Source organism: Amphiprion ocellaris, chromosome 4, assembly GCF_022539595.1.
Source record: "Amphiprion ocellaris isolate individual 3 ecotype Okinawa chromosome 4, ASM2253959v1, whole genome shotgun sequence".
NCBI lineage: Eukaryota > Metazoa > Chordata > Actinopteri > Pomacentridae > Amphiprion > Amphiprion ocellaris.
The window spans coordinates 2,103,946-2,129,916 of record NC_072769.1 but is presented as its reverse complement, the minus strand read 5'-3'; the positions used below and the strand labels follow the sequence as shown (position 1 = coordinate 2,129,916).

Genomic DNA, 25,971 nt, shown 5'->3' with positions numbered 1-25,971 from the left:
CGAAAACGCAAAATATATTTTTTAAATGATAATTTCATTTATTGACGGAATAACACTGTCCAGTCCATCCTCTATATGAAAAAGTAATCGCCCCCTTAGCTACCAATCTACCAAATGGTCAAATTAATTCAGCAGCTGGGCTCAGTTTCACCATCCACACCCACATAAGATTCCTGCCAGGCTTGTTGAATGTAAACGTCACTAAATAGAACCTGTCTGGCATTGTGAAGCAGTTAAAGGGCCTCAAAAAGCAACACATGATGCCACGTTCTAAAGAGATTCAAGAACAGATGAGAAACAAAGAAATTGACATTTATTGTGGAGGGTTACAAAGTCATTGCTGAGGCTCTGGGACTCCAGAGAACCACAGTGAGAGACATTATCCACAAATGAAGAAATATGGAACAGTGGTGAACCTTCCCAGGAGTGGACCAATGACCAACATTTCTCCAAGAGCATTAAAATCTAATCCAGGAGATCACAAAAGAACCCAGACAAACATCTAAAGATACTGCATTCCACAAGAAGAACATGATACCAGCAGTGAAACGTGGTGGTAGTGCGATGGTTGGAGGACCTGGATGACTTGTCATCACTGATGGAACTATGAATTCTGCTCTCTATCAGAAAATCCTCCAGGAGAACATCCACCATCAGTTCATGACCTAAAGCTCAATGCCTTATGCAGCAAGACAAAGACTCAAAACACACAAACAAGTCTGGCTCAAAAAGAACTAAATGAAGGTTCTGGTGTGGCCAGGACATTTTGGGTTTTGTGGGTTATCTCTGTCTAATATTCAATAAATATAAATGTCAGTTTGATGATCTGGAATGTATAGTTACTTTAATGTTTACTTCAAATAAATAAACAAGTAAGGACTTATGAAATAAAGAAATAAAATAAGGTCTGTATTTTAGAAACTATGCCATAAAAAAAGTTTTGAAGCAGTTTTTCAACAGTTTACTACATTCTATGTTTTACATTTTTTCATTAGTCATTGTAATTTCTGTCTTGAAAAAAACAAAACAAAACAACAACAACAAAACAGAAGCAATCTTGAGCTCAAATAAAGCAAAAACTGTTCTTCTAGATTTTGCATGTTTACCTCAAATTAACAAATAAATAAAATATCAATACAGTGTAGAAAAATGTCAGTTTTTAAAAAACTGTTTATGAACAATTCACTATTGTTTGACAAATTTTCCACATTTTATATTTTTGCATTAGTCATTATAATGGCTGTCTTGTAAAACAGAAATAAATAAATTGCGATCATGAGCTCAAATAAAGCAAAAACTGCCGATTTTCTTCTAGATCCTCCACATTTACCTCAATTAAATGAATTAAATAAATAAATAAATAAATATCTATGCAATATATAAAATGCAAGTTTTTAAAACAGTTTTAAGCACACAAAAAAATACAAAAACTTTACTATCATTTTATAGATTTTCCAAGTTTTCTATTTTTGCATTTGTCATTGTAATGGCTGTGTCTTGTTTAAAAAAAAAAGAAAAAGAAAAATGCAATCTTGAGCTCAAATAAAGCAAAAATTCCATATTTTCTTCTACATCTGGCAGTTTACCTCAGATAAACAAACAAATAAATAAAACAATATCTGTACACTGTAAATACTGCAAGGTTTTTAAAAAACGTTTCAAAACAATTGTTTGAATGTTGCTTTTAATTGTTAGATTTTCCATGTTCTGTATTTTTGCATTAGTCATTGTAATGGCTGTCTTGTAAAATATACAAAGGAATAAAGAAAGAAAGAATAAAAATAAATATAAAGCAAAAACTGCATATTTTCCTCTAGATCTTCCATGTTTACCTCAAATAAATAAATATGCATACACTGTAAATAATGCAGGTTAATTTTTTGAACAGTTTTTAAATTAGTTGTTTGGGGGAATAGTTTACTTTTATTTTACAGATTTTCCATGTGATATTATTACTGGCTCCTGCATGGTGTCATAACGCTGCTGTCCACCGGGGGGCGCCGTCTCCTCCGGTCACTCGCCCGCCAGCAGGTGTTCCGAGGTGAAGCGGCTCGCAGCGCTCGGGTGTTTCCGTCAGGACTCGGCAGCGAGCCGCCGTGGATGTGGGAATGCGGTTGCCGGAGGCTGTGGGCATTGGTGGACGCTCGGCGGAGATGTGTGCACGGCGGCAGGAGCCCTCAGTGGCCGGATGTCGTCCGAGTTAACGGGCTGCTTCTGGGATGTCGGACGGCCAGTGCGGCGATCAGGGCGGCTGGGCGTGTTTCTATCGGGGATCTTCTGCCTTGTAGGGGGGACGAGAGCGCAGCCAGGAAGGATTCCCCTACACCATGGAGCTGCGCACTGCAGGCAGCGTGAGTACAGCGGCAGACGGCCGGGGAGCCTCCGGGGAGCGGGCTCATCCCCGCTGGAACCACTCGTCAACTTTTTAGCGACCAATTTCACTGAAGGCCGCGGCACATTGTAGCGGAGTGTCGCTCAGGTGCGCCAACAATATTCCCGCTAATTGATGATTAACTACTTAACGTCGGGAGACACCTGCGGACCGTCGGAGCTCTGAGCGCCGCGTCTCATCGTCGGATTAATTTCTCAGGATTTTCCGGCGCCTTTTGTTGCTACGGCGGTTGCTACGGACGACCAGCGAGTCCGAAGTCGTAAACAGACGGACTGACGGTGAAATAGAAAGGGCACTCAAGTGGTGTCTACGAATTTCAGGTGTTTTTTTTCTGTCTAATTCTCACCTTCTGAGAGTTTCTAAATGTGACTCTACCTGCCGACCTGTGCAACGTTCAGGGCCCTCTGTGTTACTGCGCGTTTCAACGTGTTTCTGCATGTTTCTGTGTGTTTCTGTTAGCCCCCAGGATTGAGTTAACTGCGGCCAAGTAGCCAGATTACTGTGGATTAGCAGGCATTTAAAATAGTCACGTTATCCCAGCAGTCCTTGCACAGTCAGCTACAACAACACCTTTTGGTTTGGCTGCCAAAAAATCTGGGAAAAAAATCGTGTGAATAAATTGCATCTAAAACACACTGCTGGATGCGAAATTTGCAGCTGATTTCTGATAAAACCTAATTTAAATGTTCCTCATGGGTTAACAGAGTTCACATAAAGCCAAGAATGACTCACCTTGTAGGAACATAAACTAGTAAAAGGTCTCTTAGTTGAGGTAAACATGAAGGATCTAGAAGCAAAGATGCACTTTTTGCTTTATTTAAACTCAAGCTTTGCTTTATTTGAGCTCAAGATAGACATAGCCATTAGAATGGCAAATTCAAAATAAATACATTAAAAAACACAAAATCTAATGAAAATGTATCAGTAATGACAAACAGTTGCTATTTCAGCTTTTCGAATCTTATTTGCTGTTTTTTCTTATTTATTTAATTAACTAACTGTTTTATACCAATAAAAACCACATGTAGTTACTATTTTCCACTTCTGTCTGAATTTGTGAGGTAAATTAGGTAAATGGTGTATAGATTTATTTAAAAAACAAACTGTCAAACGAAATAGTTTTACTTGTGGACAGAAGATACAACCTACTTTTAAGTTTTTCCACAGGTCAACAGAGAGTTCATATAAAACCAAGAATGACTCACCTTGTAGGCATATGAACTAGAAAAATGTCTGTTATTTGAGATAAACTGAAGCAAAGATGCACTTTTTGCTTTATCTGAGCTGAAGATCACTTTTTTGTTTCACGACAGCCATTACAATAACAAATGCATAATATTTAATGTAAACAAAAGATAAAATGTAATGAAAATGAATCAGTAATGCCAAATATTTGCCGGTTTCAGCTTTTGAAGCTGATCTGGATTCTGACTGGCTTTGGTCTGGTTTCTGACTAGTCTTGGTCTGGTATTGGTCTGATTTCTGATTGGTTTTAGTCAGTTTTCTGACAGGTTTTGTTCTAGTTTCTGCCTGGTTTTGGTCAATTTTCTAACTGGTTTTGGTCTGGTTTTGGTCTGGTTTCTGACTGATTCTGCTCTTAGTTTTAAGCTGGATTTGGACCTGGTTTCTGACTGGTTTTGGTCTTGGTTTCTGACTGGTTTTGGTCTGGATTCTGACTGGTTTCCAACTGGTTTTGGTCTGGTTTCTGACTGATTTTGGTCTGGTTTTAGCCAGGTTTCTGACTGATTATGCTCTTAGTTTTAGGCTGGATTTGGACCTGGTTTCTGACTGGTTTTGGTCTGGATTCTGACTAGTTTTGGTCTGGATTCTGACCAGTTTTGGTCTGGATTCTGACTGGTTTTAGTCCGGTTTCTGATTGGTTTTGGTCTGGTTTCTGATTGTTTTTTTGTCTGGATTGTGATTGGTTTTGGTCTGGTTTCTGATTGGTTTTGGTCTGGTTTCTGATTGGTTTTGGTCTGGATTCTGACTGGTTTTGGTCTGGTGTCTGACTGGTTTCCATCTGGTTTTGGTCTGGTTTCTGACTGATTATGCTCTTAGTTTTAGGCTGGATTTGGACCTGGTTTCTGACTGGTTTTGGTCTGGATTCTGACCGGTTTTGGTCTGGATTCTGACTGGTTTTAGTCCGGTTTCTGATTGGTTTTGGTCTGGTTTCTGATTGGTTTTGGTCTGGATTCTGATTGATTTTTGTCTGGTTTCTGATTGGTTTTGGTCTTGTTTCTGACTGGTTTTGGTCTGGTTTCTGATTGGTTTTGGTCTGGATTCTGATTGGTTTTGGTCTGGTTTCTGATTGGTTTTGGTCTGGATTCTGGCTGGATTTGGACCACGATTCTGACTTGGTGCCGGAATGATTTTGTTCATTGTTTTGGTCGGTTTTCAGTGATTTCTGCTGGTATGCTGGTTTTAGGTTTTTCTTATTGATTTTCTGGTTTTGAAATTAATTTAGCACATGTTTTGGGCCTGGTTTATGCTGGTATTAGACTGGTTTTACATTAGATTTGGCACTGCAAATATTTGCCATTACTGATTCATTTTCATTAGATTTTGTCTTTTGTTTATGTTAAATATTTTGCCTTTGTCATTGTAATGGCTGTACTTATAAAAACATATGCGATCTTGTGCTCAAATAAAGCAAAAAGTGCGTCTTTGCTTCTAGATCCTTCATGTTTACCTCAATCAACAAACCTTTTTCCGTGTTTTATCCCTACAAGGTAAAAAAAAATAATGTGATCTTCGGCTCAAATAAAGCAAAAAGTGCATCTTTGCTTCTGTTTATCTCAAATGACAGGCCTTTTTCTAGGTCATATGCCTACAAGGTTTCTTGGTTTTACATGAACTCTGTTGACCTGTGAAGACCTTAAAAATCAGTTGCATCTTCTGTCCACAACTAAAACTACTTTGTTTGACAGTTTTTTTATTAATCTATACACTGTTAACCTCATACATTCACAGACAGAAGTGGAAAATTGTAACTGCATGTGGTCATTATTGGTATAAAACAGTTAATGAAATAAATAAGAAAAACAGGAAATGATCAGTTTTGAAAAGCTGAAACCAGCAAAAAAAAAAATGGACATTACTGATTACTGATGTTCACTAGATTTGTGTTTTCTGTTTTTACATTTGTCATTGTAATGAATATGCTTGGTACAAAATATGCAATTTTGAGCTCCAATTTTGTAAAAACAGCACCTTTGCTTGTATATCCTTCATGTTTACCTCAACTAACAGACTTTTTACTAGTTTATGTCATCATTATTGGTATAAATTACTTAAGGAAATATAAAACAGTAAATAATGACATTTCAAAACCTGAAACCAGCAACTATTTGGCATTACATAAAAAAGAAAAGCTTAAAATGCTAAAAGCCGGTCAGTATTAACTGAATCCCCAAGGATCTGCAGGACCTGATTGTTCAGTGCTGCTTTGAAGTGACACTACCGTTGTGTATGTTTGATGTTTGCAGTGTGAAAGGTGACGGTGAAATGAAATGCAAAACGCCTGACCCTCAACTGTAAACCTTTTCCTGGTGCTGCTGCACATCGATGTGACGATACATAACAAGGTACCCATTGCTCTACACTACAGTTTGTTTATAACGAAGACATTTACATGATAGTCAATTATTTCACAAATATGTAACAAGAAAGAGTATCATGTACAGTGCTCCCTTCAGAAATCTACACTTATTTAAGTGTAGATTTCTGAAGGGATGATCGGATTTTAGAGATCATCAAACTAATATTTACATTTATTGAATATTTGACAGAGATAATCCACAAAATACAAAATTCAGTTTTAAATGATGGTTTATTGAAGATTTAATGAAAGCCTGTATCAGCCCTGTGAAAAAGTAATTGCCTCCCTGAACCTAATAACTGGTTGGTCCCTTGGCAGCAACAACTGCAGTTAAATGTTTGTTCCAGCCTGTGATCAGTCTTTTACATCATCATGGAGGAATTCTGGTCCACTCTTCTCTGCAGAATAGTTTGAATTTGGTCACATTTAGATGGTTTTCCAGCATGAACTGTGCTTTTAAGGTCTTGTCACAGAATCTCATTTGGATTCAAGTCCAGACTTTGGTTCAGCCACTCCACAACATTTATTACTCTGTCAAGGAACACGGTGGACTTACGTGATGATCGGCATACGTTTGTCCGTCTGTCTGTTATTCCATCGGTGCGCAACATTACTCAAAAATGGACAAACAGATTTGGATGAAATTTTCAGGGAAGGTCAGAAATGACACAAGGACCAGGTGATTAGATTTTGGCAGTGATGCAGCTTATAGTCTGAATCTACAGATTTGTTAAAGATTTCTTTATCATTGCAAGATAGCGGCACGGCGATACTGTAGCTATGACAGCAAGTGAACACTACATCAGCTGCCTGCTGATTGCGATCTTACTACAAATTAACCACTGCGGACTTATTGGGACTTATTTGTCCGACATTATACAGGAAAAATTGATTAAATTGTGAGGGTGTTTCCGAGTACCATCAAGTCCTGCCAGCCACTACATATTTAGGTCATGCAATTCGGTATCTGTACATAACATCCACATGCATAAAACACGCCTGTGCTCAGCGCAACGTCACTTTGTTTGTGGGTACATTCTATGGTACCGTGACTTCTGATCAGCAGTAACTAATAAATAAATGCTGCATTTAAAAAAAAAAAACAATGCTGCATTTCTGACAACGCCATATGGGGAAATGAACAGTCTTGGTGGAGTACTGCACTCTGAGTGCTTCTCTTGGTTCTTTTTGAGCCACTCAGAGGTGGACTTGTTTGTGTGCTTTGGATCCTTGTCTTACTGCATGAACTATTTGTGTTGAGCTTTAGGTCATGAACTAATGGTGGATATTCTCCTGGAGGATTTTCTGATAGAGAGCAGAATTTATAGTTCCATCAGTTATGACAAGTTGTCCTGGTCCTCAAACCATGACACTACCAGCACCATGTTTCACTGCTGGTATCATGTCCTTCTTGTGGAATGCAGTATCTTTAGATGTTTGGGTTCTTTTGTGACCTACTGCATAAGATGTGGACGCTCTTGGAGAAATGTTGGTCATTGGTCCACTCCTGGGAAGGTTCACCACTGTTCCATGTTTCTTCATTTGTGAATAATGTCTCTCACTGTGGTTCTCTGGAGTCCCAGAGCCTCAGCAATGACTTTGTAACCCTCCACAATGATAAATGCCAATGATTTTGTTTCTCATCTGTTCTTGAATCTCTTCACAGCGTGGCATCATGTGCTGCATTTTGAGACCCTTTAACTACTTCACAATGCCAGACAGGTTCTATTTAGTGATATTTAGATTCAACAAGCCTGGCAGGAATCATATGTGGGTGTGGATGGTGAAACTGAGCCCAGCTGCTGAATTAATTTGGTCATTTGGTAGATTGGTAGCTAAGGGGGCGATTACTTTTTCACATAGGGAAAGATGGGCTGGACAGTATGTTTTCTTCAAAAATTGAAAACAGTATCTAAAAACTGTATTTTGTGTTTCCTTTGGTTATTTCTGTCTTATATGAAAATAAGTTTGAGGATCTGAAACATTTAAGTGTGTCACATATGTATGCAAAAATAGAAGATTTCTATAGTGGGGGCAAATACTTTTGCACAGCATTGTATGTCACAAGAAAGCATATCATGTAGTTGTGTGTTTTTCCTCTGTGTCTACATATTTACTGATTTAAATGCAGCATACAATGGAATAGAACGAGGCTTTTAAAATGTTTTTCTTGCCCACCAGTTGTGGAGTTTGTGAAGCCGACAGCAACATCATGTTCTACGGTTCTTCGTCGGGGGCCAGTATGTCCCTCCCATCCAAGAGCCGCCTGAAACGCCAGAGCAAGACCTTCACACAGGTGCTCACACAAACACCAGCACATGAACACACTGTCATACAGGTAAATAACATACAAACTCAATGGTTTCAACAAACTATGTAAAGAAAACACGATAAAGCAGTTTTTACTGATATTTGAAATCTTGTAGACACTTAATTTAGTGAACTACAAACAGTATGTTTTCTGACTTGTCTCTGGTGGTTTGAAGATTTTATTCGCTATATTTAAAATAGGTTATCCAGGATATTAGTCACACTGTTGTTGCAATGTTTAGACATTCGGGCAACCAGAGGATGAATTGCAATAACTTTATCTCCTGACTTATCAGCATGTCAGACAGTCTTAATTGTTCTGAACATGACAAACACATGTAAAGCTAATAACATCAGGCTAAACTGAAATAGGAAGTGTACATTACACCTGCTAAACATTATTGTCATTTATTACCTTATTTACCAATTATCTTGATTATCAGTTATTTGGTTTTTTAAAAAATCAATGATTGCAGCTTCTTAAATTTGATTATTTTTTGGTGTCTTTACTGCTCTGACGGTAAACTGAATATCTTTGAGTTTTATGTAAAACAGAACTTTTGTGGGTTTTGGAAAACACTGATCACCATTTTTAAAACTTTTTTTCTGACATTTTCTAGACCAAACATTTCACTGGTCAATCGAGAAAATGATCGACGGACTAATTGATGATGAAAATAAACATTAGCTGTAGCTCTAATGCTCATGTTACTCTATTCTGGTCCACTCTTCTCTGCAGAATAGTTTTAATTTGGTCACATTAGAGGGTTTCCAGCATGATCTGTCCTTTTAAGATCTTGTCAGAACATCTCAGTTAGATTCAAGTCCAGATTTTGACTTCGCTACTCCAGAACCTTCATTTAGTTCTTTTTGAGCCACTCAGAGGTGGACTTGCTTGTGTGCTTTGGGTCATTGCCTCGTTGCATAAACCATTAGTGTTGAGCTTTAGGTGATGAACTGATGGTGGATATTCTCCAGGAGGATTTTCTGATAGAGAGCAGAATTCATGGTGCCATCAGTGATGACAAGTCATCCAGGTCCTCAGACCATCACACTACTACCACCATGTTTCACTGCTGGTATCATGTTCTTCTCGTGGAATGCAGTATTAGCTTTATACCTCATAGGAAGACTTTTTTGTGTATAAATACTGTACATACTCTGTGCGATACAGTGACCCTGTGGGTCATTCAGTGTTGTTTACATGTCCACCAGGTCCTGTACCGAACTCTGAGCTACAGAGATCGTGTCCCAGCAGAAAGTGGAACCAACACCCGAGGCGACCGGCGCTCCACCACTGAGCCTCCCGAGCGACCGGCAGACGACCCGGCTGAACTCTCCACGCAGAGCTCAGCCCCCGGGGTGCTGAAGATCTTTGGAGATGAAATCTGTGCAGGTGCCAACTACAAGAGCGTCCTGGCCACGCCTCGATCCAGTGCCCAGGAGCTGGTGAAGGAGGCCCTGGAGCGCTACTCACTTAATAAGGACGCTGCCCACTGCTACGTCCTGTGCGACGTGATCGGACGCCTGGAGGAGGGAGATGGCATCGGAGGAGGGGGGTGGCGGACTGAGTGCCTGCGAGCGCTCGGGGACAACGAGAAGCCGCTGTTGCTCCAAGAACTGTGGAAGCCCCGAGAAGGACACGCTCGCAGGTTTGAGCTGCGCAGGAGGGCAGAGGTGGAGGAACTGAACGCCAAGGACAAGGACACCATCACTGCTGGTGAGGAAACACACACACGCGCACACACACATCACAAACACACACATCACAAACACAGCAGCTGGTCTAATTCGCTTCCTTTCTTAACATGTCAAACTCAGCAGAAAAGCACAGCTCGTTAGCTCCTCTGCAGGGTGTGTGTGTGTGTGTGTGTGTGTGTGTGTGTGTGTGTGTGTGTGTGTGTGTGTGTGTGTGTGTGTGTGTGTGTGTGTGTGTGTGTGTGTGTGTGTGTGTGTGTGTGTGTGTGTGTGTGTGTATACACGCATGGAGATGCACACGATGCACAGTATTGTCCTATAGAGAAGATGTTTTCTTTTAATACGGAAGTGCTGTGACGACACACTATTTCAACTGGGTTTCTATTACAGACACACACACTCTATTTGTGCAGTAAAAATGCATGGACAGCTGGTCGATTGATTGAGTGAAATCTGAAGCTTTTAAAACCAGAGCTGTGGATAGCTGTGAGCACTCTGGTGTTTTTATGAATGACACATTTCTACTACAGACATGGTTTCCTGCTGAAGTACCTGCATGACATTGTTCCCAGATCAGAGAATCAGGAAACTCAGGAAAACAACTGTTGTGACTTTTACATCTGCAATGCAGCAATATGAACAGTGATCTACACTGTCTGTGTGAGTGTCTCTTTAGGAGCCATGATGTGACCTTTATTTGTTATTGGTTTACTGATTGATGGAAAGTTTACACACACATGCTCACTCTCTGCCTCGTGCATCCCGTTGAAGAAATTCATCAACACCCAGCTAGTGTGGTTTTAGAGAGGTCCAGGAAGTATTTTCAGCCTCACAGTCACGTTGCACTTTATAGCAACGGCAGCGTTCCTCGTAAAGTGTACCAGAGTTTAGTGGTTGCTATGTCAACAGAATCAGTGAGTAATCTGTTTTGCTGCTTTATTTTGCTGCTGTCGGATCACTTTCAGATGCTATGGAAGACAACATCAGCCTGTAGAATGCATAAGTGTTGAAAGGATAAGGTTGGTGGTGAAACATACTGTGTGAAAGTGTGTTTTTTTTTTAGCTTTTGGGAGAATTGCTGGAAATAGCAGGCATCAGTTCATTGTAGAGTGAAGGAAAAGAGGTGGGTGAAAGCCGTCCTGAATTTAGATTTTCAAGGTCAGTTTTAAAGTCAAACAGAAAAAAAAACAAAAGACCAAAAGACCACAATAAAAGTGAAATTACTACAAAAACAGGCAAAAGTTACCACAAAAAGACGCACACAAAAATTGGCAGAAATGTGTTGTTTTCTTCCTTTTTAATAAAACCAGGACATGTTTGGTAACTCTAGCGATGATAAAAATAAAATGTGACAGCAGAAACAAACGCCTGATATGAGCGACATACAGACTGTAGCTTTCATTAGTTGATACAAAACGTGTCTATTCACTGAATTTTGGGTCACTTCAGGCAGCTTTGTCCTTCACTTCTGCTATCTGCTTGCTCTTTTCTTTGCAACAGCAACCTCTGAGCAGCAACTTACCAGGCTGAAAATGCAAAATTGTGCTGAGGATTTGGATCGTGCAGCTCTGCTAGTTGCTTTTCAGTGGATTATCCATTTCAAGATGCAAAATTCAAGATTCCTTAGATGTCATTTTCCCAAGTATCTCCATATGTAGAAAAACAAGAAAACGTTCCTCACCAGTGCAGGAACTTAAAACTGAAAAATACGAAAAAAAATTCAGATTAATCAAAACAGTGAAAGCTAAAGTGTCATAGTGGATGTCTAAAGATAGCAGCAGATTAAAATTTTACAGGTAAGAACGACAAAAAAGTGCATGTACTGTACATGATGGAGGTCATTTTACATAAATAAATCGCTTTCCTGCATATATTTATGGTGTTAAATCGTTCTTTTGTGTTGCTTATTTGTGTCATTTTTGGTTTTTTAAGAATCATTTTGTGTAATTTTTGTGTCTTTTTGTCTTTGTGTCATTTTTGTGTTATTTTAGCATAATTTTGTGTCTTTCTGTGTCTTTTTGTCTCATTTTTGTCTTTTTGTGTCATTTTTGTCTGTGTAATTTTTGTGTTATTTAAGCATCATTTTGTGTCATTTTTGTAGAATTTAAGCATAATTTTCTTTCCTGCACATATTTATCATTTTGAATCGCTTTCCTGCACATATTTTGTGTCATTTTTGTGCTATTGTAGCATAGGTTTGTGTCTTTCTATGACTTATTGTGTAATTTTCGGGTTATTCTAGCTTAGTTTTGTGTCATTTTTGTGTTATTTAAGCATAATTTTCTTTCCTGCACATATTTATTGTGTTAAATCACGTTTTTGTGTTATTTAAGCATCATTTTTTGTAATTTTTGTGTTATTTTTAGCATCAATTTCTTTCCTGCACATATTTATTGTGTTAAATCACTTTCCTGCACATATTTTCCCATGGCAGAAGCTTAGCAGTAAGTTGTGTATTTGTGGGACTATTTTCGGCTGCGGATTAATACATGTTTGGTGTGAGGATATAGAGCAGGACGGTGTATGTGGGCGATCTGGGCAAAAGCTGCAGGACAGAATGACGATCCATGATCTGAATCACAGATTTAGCTGAAGTCATGTTGTGCCTATGGTAGCCTGGATACAAAGACTGTCACTTTAACTTCAGAGTAAAGGTACAAATATTTGCTTTGCATTTTCACTCTCATTTAAGTTAATTTTAGTTAATCCACCATCTACTAGTATCCATTATTTGTCCTACACTTCCAGGATATACTACATCACACTTCAGATTGGTTTTGAATCAAATCATTGTTGATTTTTTTTTTTTTTTAACTTTAAATGAAACGCAGAGCACCACCTGCTTCATCATTTAAGACATTGCAGCTCCCGCTGCAACCTGAAGCTTGTCTGCGTAGTGCCTGAAAATCTAACTGAACTCACAGCGGCAAAGAATACTTCCTGTGATAAAACTGCTGTGTCGACTAATGCGTATTAACACACGTTTTCATTTTCACACTAACCTTTTCTGTGTTGTGTTAACAAAGCTCACACACCCTGGAGTCTGTTTCTCTTTGCCTCCGTCTGTGAGCATGCATGCTCGTGAGTTAAAAATGAGATTGCATTTTAAAGGAACTGTCGGATTTTCATTGAACACATCGCAGACAAATTAACCGCATTCTCATCCTTTTCTGCTGGTTTTGCTGTGACAGTGTGCAGCAGCAGCAGATCAGATGTCAGCTAAAGTAAATTTGAGCGTAAAGGAGATCATACTGTGACTAAAACAAGCTAATTTGACAGTGAAAATCCTCAATCTCACACCTTTAACTGTGGATCTCCTCACTAACTGCAAATCTCAGGCCTGTTCTGCCCCACAATGCATGAATGTGTGTGTGTTTGGGGGCCGTTCTGGTGTTTTGGTTTTTGGGGGGTGTTTTCTCAGCCTCCTCCTAACACATCCCACCCTGCTGTAGGGCCCAAAACCCCCCAGTTCCTGGCAGCTCTAATGGGTCGGTCCGGGCTGGGCAAACACAGGAACTCCCCCCTGCGGTGCGGTCGAGTGGTACAGTCTGGCTCTAAAGGTGGGGACTGGCCTCAGGTAGGGTGGCTGTCAGTCATTGCCATGAAGACCACCTCTGCCGGCGTTTTTCACCCCCCATTGCCACTGGTTTGGAGTGTGTGAGTAAATCTGTGTGAGCCATCGCATGGCCTCAGAGTTGTCCAGGAGCTGCTCGGTTTCATCTGGTCCACTGAGCTGCTCCATCCAGCTCCATTTACTCCATCTGACTGCAACTGGATTTGTTTTAACTGTTGGTCTCCACTCAGCTCACACATGACTTTTGCACTTTTGTCACTGCAGCCTGAGAGGTTGCTTCAACCAGACTTCATTCAAACATTCAGTTGGACACAGTTTTCAGTATCTGGGCTCTATACACCACCACAATGGATCTGAATGAAACAGTCAAAATGTGCTTTGTGCACACTTTCAGCTTTAAATTGAAGGTATTTACATCCTAATCAGGTGAACGATGGAGGAATTACAACAAATTTTAACTGTGGCTTTCACCTTTTTAAGGGACCAAAAGTAAGTGAACGAACTCCTTTGCAGCCTGAAGTGTGGAATCCATAGACATCACCAGATGCTGGGTTTGGTCCCTGGTGATGCTCTGCCAGGCGTCTACTGCAGCTGTTCACTTCCTGCTTGTACTCCAACGGCCGAGTCAGTCACCTGACTTGAATCCAACTGAGCTTCATTTCCCTGCTGAAGACAGAACTGAAGAGAAGATGCCCCAAGAATCAGCAGGAAGTGAAGACAGCAGCAGTAGAGGCCTGGCAGAGCATCACCAGGGACCAAACCCAGCGTCTGGTGATGTCTGTGGGTTCCAGACTTCAAGCTGTCACTGACTGCAAAGGAAGAAAGTGACAATTTGACTTATGACTCTGTTAGTTTGTCCAATTACTTTTGGTCCCTTTAAAGGGTGGAGGGCACATATAAAGTGTGTTGTAATTCCCCCACGGTTCACCTGATTTGGATGTAAATACCCTCAAATTAAAGCTGAAAGCATGCACTTAAAGTATAGCTTGATTCTTTCATTTCAGATCCATTGTTATGGTGTACAGAGCCCAAATGCTAAAAATTTTGTCAGTGTCCAAATTACTTATTTACCTGACTGTATATGTTCACAAAACTCATACCAAGTTTAAGCACATTATCTTCTTTTCCTTCTTTTTGTTTTGCTTCTGTTTCTTATTCTCGCTCCTCGCTTCCTTACTCGCTGTTCCTCCTCGTAGATATTAATGCCCAGGCTCGTAAGCTCCAGAGGAACAGAGCAAAGGGGACTCTGACTCTGCCCCGTTCCAGCAACTCATCCTTCAGTCGCAGCCTCAGTGAGACCAGCCTCAATCAGGTGGGCGTCCTGTTGCAGTTTTACTGTTCGTGTTCACCGAAGTGGCCTAAATCTTAAACGTGTTTTTTCTGTGGGTGTGCATGCAGCTTGGGGTGGGAGAGGAGCCCAAGCGTTATTACTCCACGCTGCCGGGACCTTTCAGGGGCCGAGAACGTGAGATGGCAAGCAGCGGCCGGAGGAAGGAGGAGGGGAGTCAGGGGGGAGGAGGGGTGAGGCACTCTCTGTACCAGTCCCCCCATCTTCTGCTGCTACAGGGCTTCAATCGACAGGTGAGGACAGCGACAAGGTTCACGCGTTGGACGAGATTAAAATAATAATTCATTCCCATTAGATTTTTTATTTGTTTCATTTTACAATTTTGTATTTGCCGATGTGATGACGTTGCCTTGAAAAAAACTATCTTGAGCTCTGTAGGAGCCAATGAGCTGTTATATTATAAATAGCAACCAATCTTTGTCCGGGCAGGTGTTCCGCTGGGAAGGAAAAACATTTTTGACCGCCGAAGAAGCCGCCAAAAAAGCCAGTAATATGAATTGTTTGTTTTAGATAAAAACTGTTGGACTACAATTGTTTGGAGTAAATAAACACAGATTATTGGAACTGTGAGTGTTGTTATCAGCTCTCTTCATCACATGCGGTGAAGTTTGTCGGCGTATCAACTCTTTAAATCCTGGTGAAGCACCTCAGGGGCTTCAAGCATTGGCTTAGCCTCTACAAGCTCAGTAGAATTGATTAAATTGAGCAAAAATGATCAATGTGTGTCCAGCTCCTGCTTTTTAACCTGAATTAACAGGTCTGTTTCTAGGATAACGTTATTTCTTTTACCGACAAATCAAAGATAAGATGGTTAGGACAGGTCTGTTTCTAGTTTATGTCCCTACAAGGTGATTCACTCTGGCTTTTTATGAACTCTGTTGACTTCTGAAAACCTCAAAAGTAGGTTGCATCTTCCCTCCGCAACTAAAACAATTTCATTCAAGTGTTTTTTTTTTTTCAATCTTTTTTATTAATCTATTCACTGTTTACCTCATAAATTCACAGACAGAAGTGGAAAATAGTAACTACATGTGGTCATTGGTCACTGGTATAAAACAGTTAATGTTAGTTAGTTTGTGCATTTGCCATTGTAATGACTGTATCTACAACAAAATATGCAATCTTGAGTTCAAATAAGGCAGAAACAGCATCTTTACTTCTAGTTCCTGCAAACAAACCTTTTTCCAGTTTATCTCCCTACGAGGTCAGTCATTCTTGGCTTTACATGAGCTCTTGAGACTTATGAGTACCTTAAACATAACTTCATCTTCTGCAACTAAAGCTATTTAGCTCAGAAATATTTATTTATTAATCTGTTCATTCTTGACCAAGTACAATTACAGAAAATAGTGGAAAAGAGGAATTTCATGTTATTGTTGGTGTAAAACAGTTTATGAAATAACTGAGAGAAAAAAACAGCAAATAATCAGATTTGAAAAGCCAAAACCAACAACTATTTGACATTACCGATTCATTTTTGTTAGATTTAGTATTTTTTATGTTTTATAGTTTTGCATTTGTCATTGTAATGGCTGTGTCTGGTACAAAATATGTGATCTTGAGCTCAAACAAAGCAAAAAATGGCATATTTACCTCTAGATCCTACATGTTTACCTCAACTAACTGTTTTTTAGTGTATGTCCCTTAAAGGTGAATCACATTTCATTCTTTCAGACTTAAAATTAGGTTACATCTGTCCACAACAAAAACAATTTCATTTGACAGTGTTCTTTGTTTTTTTAATTAATCTCTTGACCTTAACCCTTGACCTTGTGAAATTACAGCAATAAGTTGAAAATGTAATTTCATGTTATTATTGGTGTAAAACAGTCAGTAAAACCAACAAATATTTGACATTACTGATTCACTTTCTTTAGATTTAGTGTTTTTTTTTATGTGTTATAGTTTTGCCATTGGAATATGGCTGTGTCTGGTTCAAAATATGTGATCTTGAGCTCAAACAAAGCAAAAACAGCATATTTACTTTTAGATCCTGCATGTTTGTGTTGTAGGACTGCCTGGTTTACCTGCTGAACAGAGAGCAGCACACAGTCGGTCAGGAGACTCCCTCAGCTCGGCCCAACATCTGCCTCTTCTCTCCGGACATCCTGCCTCTCCACTGCCGGTTGCGTCGCGTCCCGACTGCCCGTCGCCACGCCGTCAACAGCATCACCAAGGGAGAGGAGCTGCAAGAGAGTCAGCGATCCTGCGTGGCTGTGGAGCCCGTGCTCAACGCCACGGTCCTCGTCAATTTTTCCCGCTGTGAGCGCTCCACCACTCTGCGACACGGCGACCTCCTCTCCTTCGGAGCTCATTACATTTTCCTGTACAAGGACCCCACGGGTGCTAAGCCTCTGCCGGCCCAAACCCTGGCACGTCTTCGCACGCTGGGGCAGTTGTACGATTCCGGGCTGGAGGAGGCCGATGGCGGAGCTCGGACCTGTAAGATGTGCGGATCTGTGCTGAAGGACAGAACAACGCAGGTGCTGAGCGCCCCGGCGGTCAGACGCACCTTCAAACCTCACCTGGTGAAGCCTCGCAGCGTAGGGACGATGTCAGGAGGGCCGCCAACGCTGTCTGGAGGTGATGGAGGAGGTAGAGGTCATAAAAGGAGGCTGCAGCTGGAGTTTGACCAGGCACACGAAGACCAGCTGTTGAACAGGATTGTGTCTCTCATAGAACCTGGAGGTTTGTGCACTGATTTAAACAGGACTCAATTTAGTTGTATTTATACACCGATCAGCCACAACATTATGACCACTGACAGGTGAAGTGAATAACATTGATCATATTGGTTCTATGTTTTGTTCTGCTGGAAAACCTTGAATTTTGGCGCCTTTGTTGATGAGATTTAGACACCCAAATAAACGTTGTCCCAGAACAAGCACGCTCCTTCATGCAAATGGAAAGCCTGAATGTCACTGGCCTACCATTGCAGGAAAATGCACCCCACATCGCAAAACCATCAACCAATCAGAAACATCTTGAGGAACATAACAATAGGCCAAGATGTTCTTTTGACCTCCAAACTTCCTAGACCCCATTCTGATCAAACATCAACAGGATGCAGTGGAACAAGTTTAATTAACAGAGGCCTCACTGCACAACCTAGAGCACCCAAAGGATCCACTGTCAACATCCTGGTGGCAGACCCCATAGGACACCCTAAGAGGTCTTCTGGTCCAGACCCAATGGTTCAGAACATTTTTCACCACATAAGTGGGACCAACACAATATTAGGCAGGTGGTCATAATGTTATGCCTGATCCCTGTAAGTGGCTTTTCACAACATATGTCATCTTATAGCAGCTTCACATAATGAGGTAAAGACCTTACAAATTATAAACAGAAGCTTTGAGCAAACAGTCAGCAATGGTGGGAAGGAACTAAAAAAAACACCTTTAACAGGGAGAACAAAAATGAAATCTCCCACAGAACCAGGCTCAAATAGAACAATGAATATTTGGGAGGTCAGTGAGAACAGAAACTGCAGATCAGAGATGTGTAGCTCCAGATCAAAGAGAACAAACACAGAGTTAGTGAATGTGATGGTGATATACACTCAACAGCCACTTTATTAGGTACACATTGCTAATAAAAGGTTAGACCCTTTTGCTTTCAGAACTGACTTAATTCTCGGCAACATGCTTTCAACAAGGTGCTGGGAACATTCCTCAGAGATTTTGGTCCATAATGACATGATAACATCACACAGTTGCTGCAGATTTGTCGGCTGCACATCCATGATGCCAAGCTCCCATTCCACCACATCCCAAACGTTCTGTTGGATTGAGATCTGCTGACTGTAGAAGCCACTGGAGTACAGTGAACTCATTGTCATTTTCAAGAAACCAGTTTGAGATGATTTGAACAATACACAGTATTGTTGTTAACCAGACAATATCCATAAGGGGAACAATTTAAAGAACTGTATTCAACATTAAAAACATAACTTTGTGCAAAAAATTCCATTTAAAATGCATCTTAAAAGAGCATTTACTATTTCAATGACAGAGTTATTACACAAATATTGATCAAACTGTCAGCAGAATCACTATTGCAACAACACATCATCAGTAGGGTAAAACTAACCTGTCTCACGACTGTCTTTATAATTGAGCATGGCCTTTAAACCATGCTCAGGTGGTACCTAGGGGCCCAAAGTGTGCCAAGAAAATATCCCCCACACCATTATACCACCACATATGACCGTACGGTTCCGGCTGGTCTACAAGGCAGGATGGATCCATGCTTTCATGTTGTTCACACCAAATTCTGAACATGTGAATGTTGCAGCTGAAATGGAAACGCATCAGACCAGGCAACATTTTTCCAATCTTCTATTGTCCAATTTTGGTGAGCCTGTGCAGTTGTAGCCTCAGTTTCCTGTTCTTAGCTGAGTGGCACCTGGTGTGGTCTTCTGCTGCCCAGCTTCTTTGAGGCTGGCCGTGTTGTGTGTTCAGAGATGGTATTCTGCATTCCTTGGTTGTAATCAGTGGTTGTTTGAGTTTCCTTTCTGTCATCTCCAACCAATCTGCCCGCTCTCCTCTGACGTCTCACATCAACAAGGCTTTTTTGTCCACACACCTGCCGCTCACTGGATATTTACTCTTTTTCGAAACGTTCTCTGTAAACCCTAGAGATGGCCGTGTGTGAAAATCCCAGTAGATCAGCAGTTTCTGAAACACTCAGACCAGACCCTCTGGCACCAACAACCATGCCACGTTCAAAGTCGCTTAAATCCCCTTTCTAAGATTGTTGTACCTTGCAAAAATGTGGAGCTGCAACAACTGTTATATTTATCTACAAGTATTTTGATCATTACATTGAGTATTTTATTCAGAAAAATAAGTTAAGATTTTCTTATGAGCTTCTAAGATTTTAATATTCTCCTCTTTGACAATAAACAGAATATCTTTGTATTTAAGGATATTGTCCTGAGGTTTGATAAACACACAGCATTATTTTTAACAATTTTGTGGAATTTTATAGACCACTCAGCGAATCAAATAATTTAGAAAATAATCATAATGAAAATAATTGTTAGTTTTAGCCTTAATACACTCACTTCTTCTAGTATTTAGCTGTTATTTACCCAGACAGCATCATTCTGAAATGTCTTTTTCATGGTCAGAATGCAAAAATTGCAATTCAGTACAGTAGGATGTAGTTAAAAAAAATAAGAGAAAGATGAGAAAATGGTGACAAGAGCTTTTACCTGCATCTTCCTCCTGTCAGTAATAGTTCCAAGTCATCAGTTTTCCACCCTTGTCCTTTATGGTATCGATCATAAATGTAACACTTTAAAAATTCCACAATAACATCTCTTTGCTGAATCAGTGTCCAGAAAATTGGTTCAGTGAAACCTGTGAATTTTCAGTTGCTGTGAGCTGCAGGTCTACAGAAATAAATAGGAGAGTGCTTTTTTTTTCATAAAGATCACTTAATCCTGTGTTTTTTGCCCAGGAGATGACCACAAGCTGACGCCTGCCTACCTGCTGTGCATGTGTATACAACACTCCGCCTCGACCTTCCCACCGGGGAGTTTTGGAAAACTCCTGCTCAAGATCGTCCGACGGATCCAGACCATCGCTTGGGTCAGTGTCACCTTCAGTAATGTTCTGCGTCTCAGTGTGTCTGCTTAAGATGACCTAATGTGGAGGGAAAGCCCACCATGTCAGGTCGGGTGAATAGTTAAACATGGTGGCAGATCACATGTTTTGTTCTCCGTTACACCACTTTCTGGTCTAACTATACCGTGAACTGTTGTCATAGCAACTTCTGTAACCATCATAAAAGTACAGGGATTCATACAAAGTAAAGACATTGTTTGCGGTTTTATTCCAACATTTGTTACCCATGGGCAAATTGCATACAGTGCTGTGAAAAAGTATTTGTCCCCCCTTAGCGATTTTCTGTTTTTGCATATTTGTCACACCTAAATGTTCCAGATCATCAAACTAATTTTAATGAAGACAAAGATAACCCAAGAAAACACAAAATGCAAATTTTAAATGTTGATTTCATTTATTGAAGGAAAAATACTGTCCAGCTCATCTTATCCTATGTGAAAAATTGATTCCCCTCTTAGCTACCAATCTACCAAAAGACCAAATTCATTCAGCAGTTAGGTTCAGTTTCACAATCCACACCCACATATGATTCCTGCCAGGCTTGTAGAATCTATACATCACCAATGCCAGACAAACCTATCTGGCATTGTGAAGTAGCTGAAGGGTCTCACGTTCTAAAGAGATTCAAGAACAGATGAGAAACAAAGTCATTGACATTTAGCAGTCTGGAGAGTTACAAAGCCATTGCTGAGGCTCTGGGACTCCAGAGAACCACAGTGAGAGACATTATCCACAAATGAAGAAACATGGAACAGTGGTGAACCTTCCCAGGAGTGGACCAATGACCAACATTTCTCCAAGAGCATTAAAATCTAATCCAGGAGATCACAAAAGAACCCAGACAAACATCTAAAGATCTGCAGACCTCACTGGCCTCAGTTAAGGTCCGTCTACATGATTCCACAATAAGGAAGACTCTGGGAGAAAATGGATTCATGGGAGAGTTGCAAGGATCAAACCACTACTGACCAAGAAGAACATAAAGGTTCATCTGGTATTTATGAATAAATATCTGGATGAGCTCCAAGACTTTTGGGATAACATCCTGTGGACTGATGAGGAACTGATGTGGAAGTTTTTGGGAGACATGGGTCCGTTACATCTGGTGTAAAACTAATACTGCATTCAACAAGAAGAACATGATACCGGCATTTAAACATGATAGTAGTAGTAGTGTGAGGGTTTGAGGACCTGGATGACTTGTCATCACTGATGGCGCCATGAATTCTACTCTCTATCAGAAAATCCTCCTGGAGAATATCCACCATCTGTTCAGGACCTAAAGCCAATACTAATGACTAGAAGAAACATTTAACTGCAGTTGTTGCTGCCATGGGACAAACCAGTTATTAGGTTCAGAGGGGGCAATTACTTTTCCACAGGGATGATATAGGTTTTATTGAATCATCATTTAAAAACAGCATTTTTGTGTTCTGTGGGTTATCTCTGTCTAATATTAAATGCATCTATATATTGGTTTGGACATTTACATGTGAGAAATACGCAAACATAGAAGACATCATAAATCACTGCAGCACTCTATGTTAAGTAAAAGGAACTAAATACAAAATGTAAAAGTTAATGTAAAAATATTGGCAGCATGATGTTGCTGTCTGATGTTTTGGCATTTATTTAAATCCACAACCAAATGTACCACATTAAGATGTTAACCTTCAAAAATAATCTGAATATCTGATTAAAGAATGACTCAACAACCCGACAAATCTGACAAACTTTCCATTTTTAGGTGCATGTTTTCAATATTTGACGTTGCATGTTTCTGTCATTATTTAGAAAGTGAGATGTGATACCGAACTCTGATAAAACTGGCAAATCAAACTCAGGAACTTACTAAATGAAAACTGTATCTACTGATTTCAGATGTAATGATGTGAATAATGGAACCACTTGGCGTTCTGTATCATAAGATGTTGCTAAAAGACGTTAAATATGAGAGTTTCCTGTTGGATATTGAAAAGTTAAGGTGAGCCTACATGAAATCTGTGATGTGATTACATTGTTAAATATTGCAGTGATGATATTAGAGTGTATTAGCTCTATAGTCACTAATAGGTTCTTACAAAATGACTCAAACAGTAAATAGCTTTTAAGGGACCAAAAGTAAATGGACAGTTGGCTGCTCAGCTGTTCCGTGGCCAGGTATGTTATTCCTTCATTATTTCATTTACAAGGAGCAGGTAAAAGGTACAAATATGTATGCACCTGATTGTAGGTCTAAGTGTAAATGCATGGTGCATGGGAATGTAATGTAATGTTTTTGTTTTTTTTACTAATTGTATCTGAGGTCATCTTTTGCACATGCTCTTGAGCAAAAACTTTCTCCTGAAGGTTTATGTTTTATAGAAAGTGTATAAAGTGGATACTACTTGGAGTTGTTTCAGGGTACGTGGCCAATTCCTGAAAGAAAACACTGAATATAGTCTGCCATTCCTACTTTAATACCTTTATTCAAGGTGTTGCTGCTGCTAAACAGGAACGTGAGGTTGTTTTTATTAAAAGGGGTCAACTTATATCAGGCCACTAGAGCACAAGGTGATTATCAACATGCGTCACTGTCAGCCTGCTGTGTTTCGTAAATATGATAGCGGTGTTTCTTACTGCAGGTTAGCAATAACGTCATGAAGTGTGGTTCTCCGACGCACATCCTAAAAGTTTAATGAGCACTTAATTGCTGTGTGTGTGTGTGTGTGTGTGTGTGTGTACCTTGCAGGAGAAGACAAAGGAGCTGGCTCAGAAGCAAGCTCAGCAGTGAGTATCGCTTTCCATCTTGTGTTTGACAGAAAGCATGTGTGCCAATGTGCCATGTTTGAGTTTGTATGTTGGTGTGGTCAGTGTGTTAGTGTGTGCTAAACTGTGTTTATCCCATCACTCTGTGTGTGTGTGTGTGTGTGTGTGTGTGTGTGTGTGTGTGTGTGTGTGTGTGTGTGTGTGTCCGTGTGTGTGTGTGTGTGTGTGTGTCCGTGTGTGCGTGTGCGTGTGCGTGTCCATGTAGTCAGGACCCGGCCTCCCTGTCCCTGCTCAGCATCTCAGACTTGGTTCCAGACCTGCAGACCATCTTCTTCTGGATGTCCAACTCCATAGAGATCCTTTACTTCATACAACAGAGAGCACCAGCGTACACACACAGCATAGAGACACTGCAAGGTGCGCAGACACACACAGGCACTCGCACACAAACACACAAATTGCTAACAGACACAAAATCACCATAAAGAGATGCAAAGTTACCACAGAAAGATGGAAAAGCACAACAAAAATAGGCAAAATTACCACAAAAGATGTAAAACTACTACAAAAAGACACACGCACAAATTGCTAAAAGGTACAAGTCAACACAGGGATGGAAAATTACAACAAAAAGATGCAAAATCATAAAAAAGATGGAAAACACGCACACACAAACTGCTAAAAGACACAAAGTCACCACAAAGAGATGTAAAACCACAACAAAAAGAGGCAAAATCATCTCCAAAAACATAAAATCTCAACAAGAAGACACAAATGCACAACAAAAAAATGGTAATCACAACAAAAAGAGACAAACTCACAACAAAAAGACACCAAATCTAAACAAAATCCCCACCCACCATCGGACCTTACAAACCAAGCCGAAAATGCGACTCCTTCCTCCGTTTGCCCGCTGCGTCGGACGTTACGGGCCAAACCCAATATTTGGATATTCGTCGTTAATCGGAGCCGAATATCTGGAGCCCAGAAACTGCTATTCGGGCCAGCCCTAAAAAATAGACAAAATCACAACAAAAAGACACCAAGGGACCACAGTAAATGTGAAACTACTGCAAAAACAGGCAAAGATTACCAAAAAAGCAGACACGTGCACACACACACAAACTAATATACACACCGACACACACACACACACACACACACACTCTGCTGACATACTGTAGATATCAACACAGCTACTAACCCTATTTTTTCTGTCATCTAGGGTCAAAGGAGTCGTTGCTATCGGCGACCATATCAGCCAATGAGGAGGCCATGACTATCTTGGAGGAAGTGATCATGTACACGTTCCAACAGTGTGTCTACTATATCACCAAGGTAATCAGTCAACGGCGCCGTCCGTCCTTCTAATGAGCGAGACGATTTTAATCTTGTTGTTTAAGAGCGAGCCGGATGAATAATAGCCCACCGTATGTGCACATACACAGCGTGAGAGGAGAGCATGACTATGTGAAGTTATTGTGTAATTCCAGATGCATTCCTGTTGTGTGTGTGTGTGTGTGTGTGTGTGTGTGTCTGTCTCCAGGCTCTTTATGTGGTGTTGCCAGGTTTGTTGGACTGTAATCCATTCCCGGTCGACAGCTCTGAGCCGTGCTGGAAAGGAGGTGTCGGGTTTCCTGAGCCAGTGCGCCGGGTGCTGCAGGTAAGCAAATGTGCTGTAGACTTTTAAGCAGTTCAGGTTATCTGGATCCTCATTAAGTGTCAGGGACTGTGATGAGTAATGTTTTTACATATAGCTTGTTTTAAAATTACACTTTACAATTCACCAGACATGTTTTCAGTAGTGGTGGGATGCAATTTAAAAAAAAAATCTAATTAATTAGAGGCTTTGTAATTATTTGTCATTTTTCGCATTTTTGTCAAATACCAATATTTGACACAGTAAGCAAAGTTTTTCAGTTCAAAAAAATGTTGGTTGACGACTGAATCGATGAATAGACATATATGAACTTAAGCAACAAAAAGGTTTGTTTCGTTTATATTTATCAGTTCATTTTTCATCTGTCTACTACTTTCACAGATATCTGTGTCTAATCTGTATTTGCAGTTGCAAACTCAAAGTGCAACTATAGCGATTATTTTCAACATTTTAAGACTTTTTGTAAACTCAAGCACTTTCACTGTCTTGAAAAGTGGCCTACTATAGGATGGCCACACCGTTTGCCGGTACCAGGACTGTCGTAGCTAACATGTGGTGCGTCACTCCAGAGCTCATTTACATAAAGTAGTTTCATTTATGCAAATACAGCACAGGAACAGAGGTCTGATGCATCGCGAAACCTTCGTCAAACGTCTAAACTAGCTGTCGTTGAAGTAAAATGAGGAAAGATATTATTTCTCGTCTCAAATGCTTTCAGAAATGTTTTTTTGCTGAAGAGTTTTCGTATTAAAAGAGAAAGTTTGAGACTGAGCCGCCATGTTGGTCCGACGTTTCTCTGCTGATTGTGTAGCTTCTTCACGGATGGCAAACACACTTTAGTGCATTACTGCCACCTACCAGACTGGAGTGTACATCAGTGTTACCGGTGTGCCAGAAAATCAGGAACTGAGAAAGGTGCGATTAAATGCGTTTTTTTCTGGAATTTATTAATTGTAATTAATGTGTTGAAGTTCCAGCCCTAGTTTTAAGACAACTTATCATGAATGTCT

The 25,971-nt window shown here is 40.2% G+C and overlaps 1 protein-coding gene across 4 annotated transcripts in view; it reads left to right on the top strand.

Annotated features, from left to right (window-relative positions):
* The first annotated feature begins 2,033 nt into the window (after positions 1 to 2,033).
* Positions 2,034 to 25,971, top strand: part of radil (Ras association and DIL domains) — a 48,978-nt gene continuing 25,040 nt past the window's right edge. Inside the window, exons 1-13 of one of the 4 annotated variants that reach the window (XM_055010084.1) lie at positions 2,034 to 2,351; positions 5,878 to 5,976; positions 8,172 to 8,286; positions 9,516 to 10,020; positions 13,451 to 13,558; positions 14,769 to 14,884; positions 14,971 to 15,153; positions 16,933 to 17,608; positions 20,387 to 20,517; positions 23,285 to 23,322; positions 23,567 to 23,718; positions 24,527 to 24,639; positions 24,848 to 24,964. In XM_055010084.1, coding sequence (XP_054866059.1) covers positions 8,203 to 8,286; positions 9,516 to 10,020; positions 13,451 to 13,558; positions 14,769 to 14,884; positions 14,971 to 15,153; positions 16,933 to 17,608; positions 20,387 to 20,517; positions 23,285 to 23,322; positions 23,567 to 23,718; positions 24,527 to 24,639; positions 24,848 to 24,964 — 2,223 coding nt within the window. In that variant the 5' untranslated portion in view covers positions 2,034 to 2,351; positions 5,878 to 5,976; positions 8,172 to 8,202. Of the gene's footprint in view, positions 2,713 to 5,877; positions 5,977 to 8,171; positions 8,287 to 9,515; positions 10,021 to 13,450; positions 13,559 to 14,768; positions 14,885 to 14,970; positions 15,154 to 16,932; positions 17,609 to 20,386; positions 20,518 to 23,284; positions 23,323 to 23,566; positions 23,719 to 24,526; positions 24,640 to 24,847; positions 24,965 to 25,971 lie in introns of all 4 variants that reach the window. The other 3 variants (XM_055010085.1, XM_055010086.1, XM_055010087.1) reach the window with 3 other exon arrangements.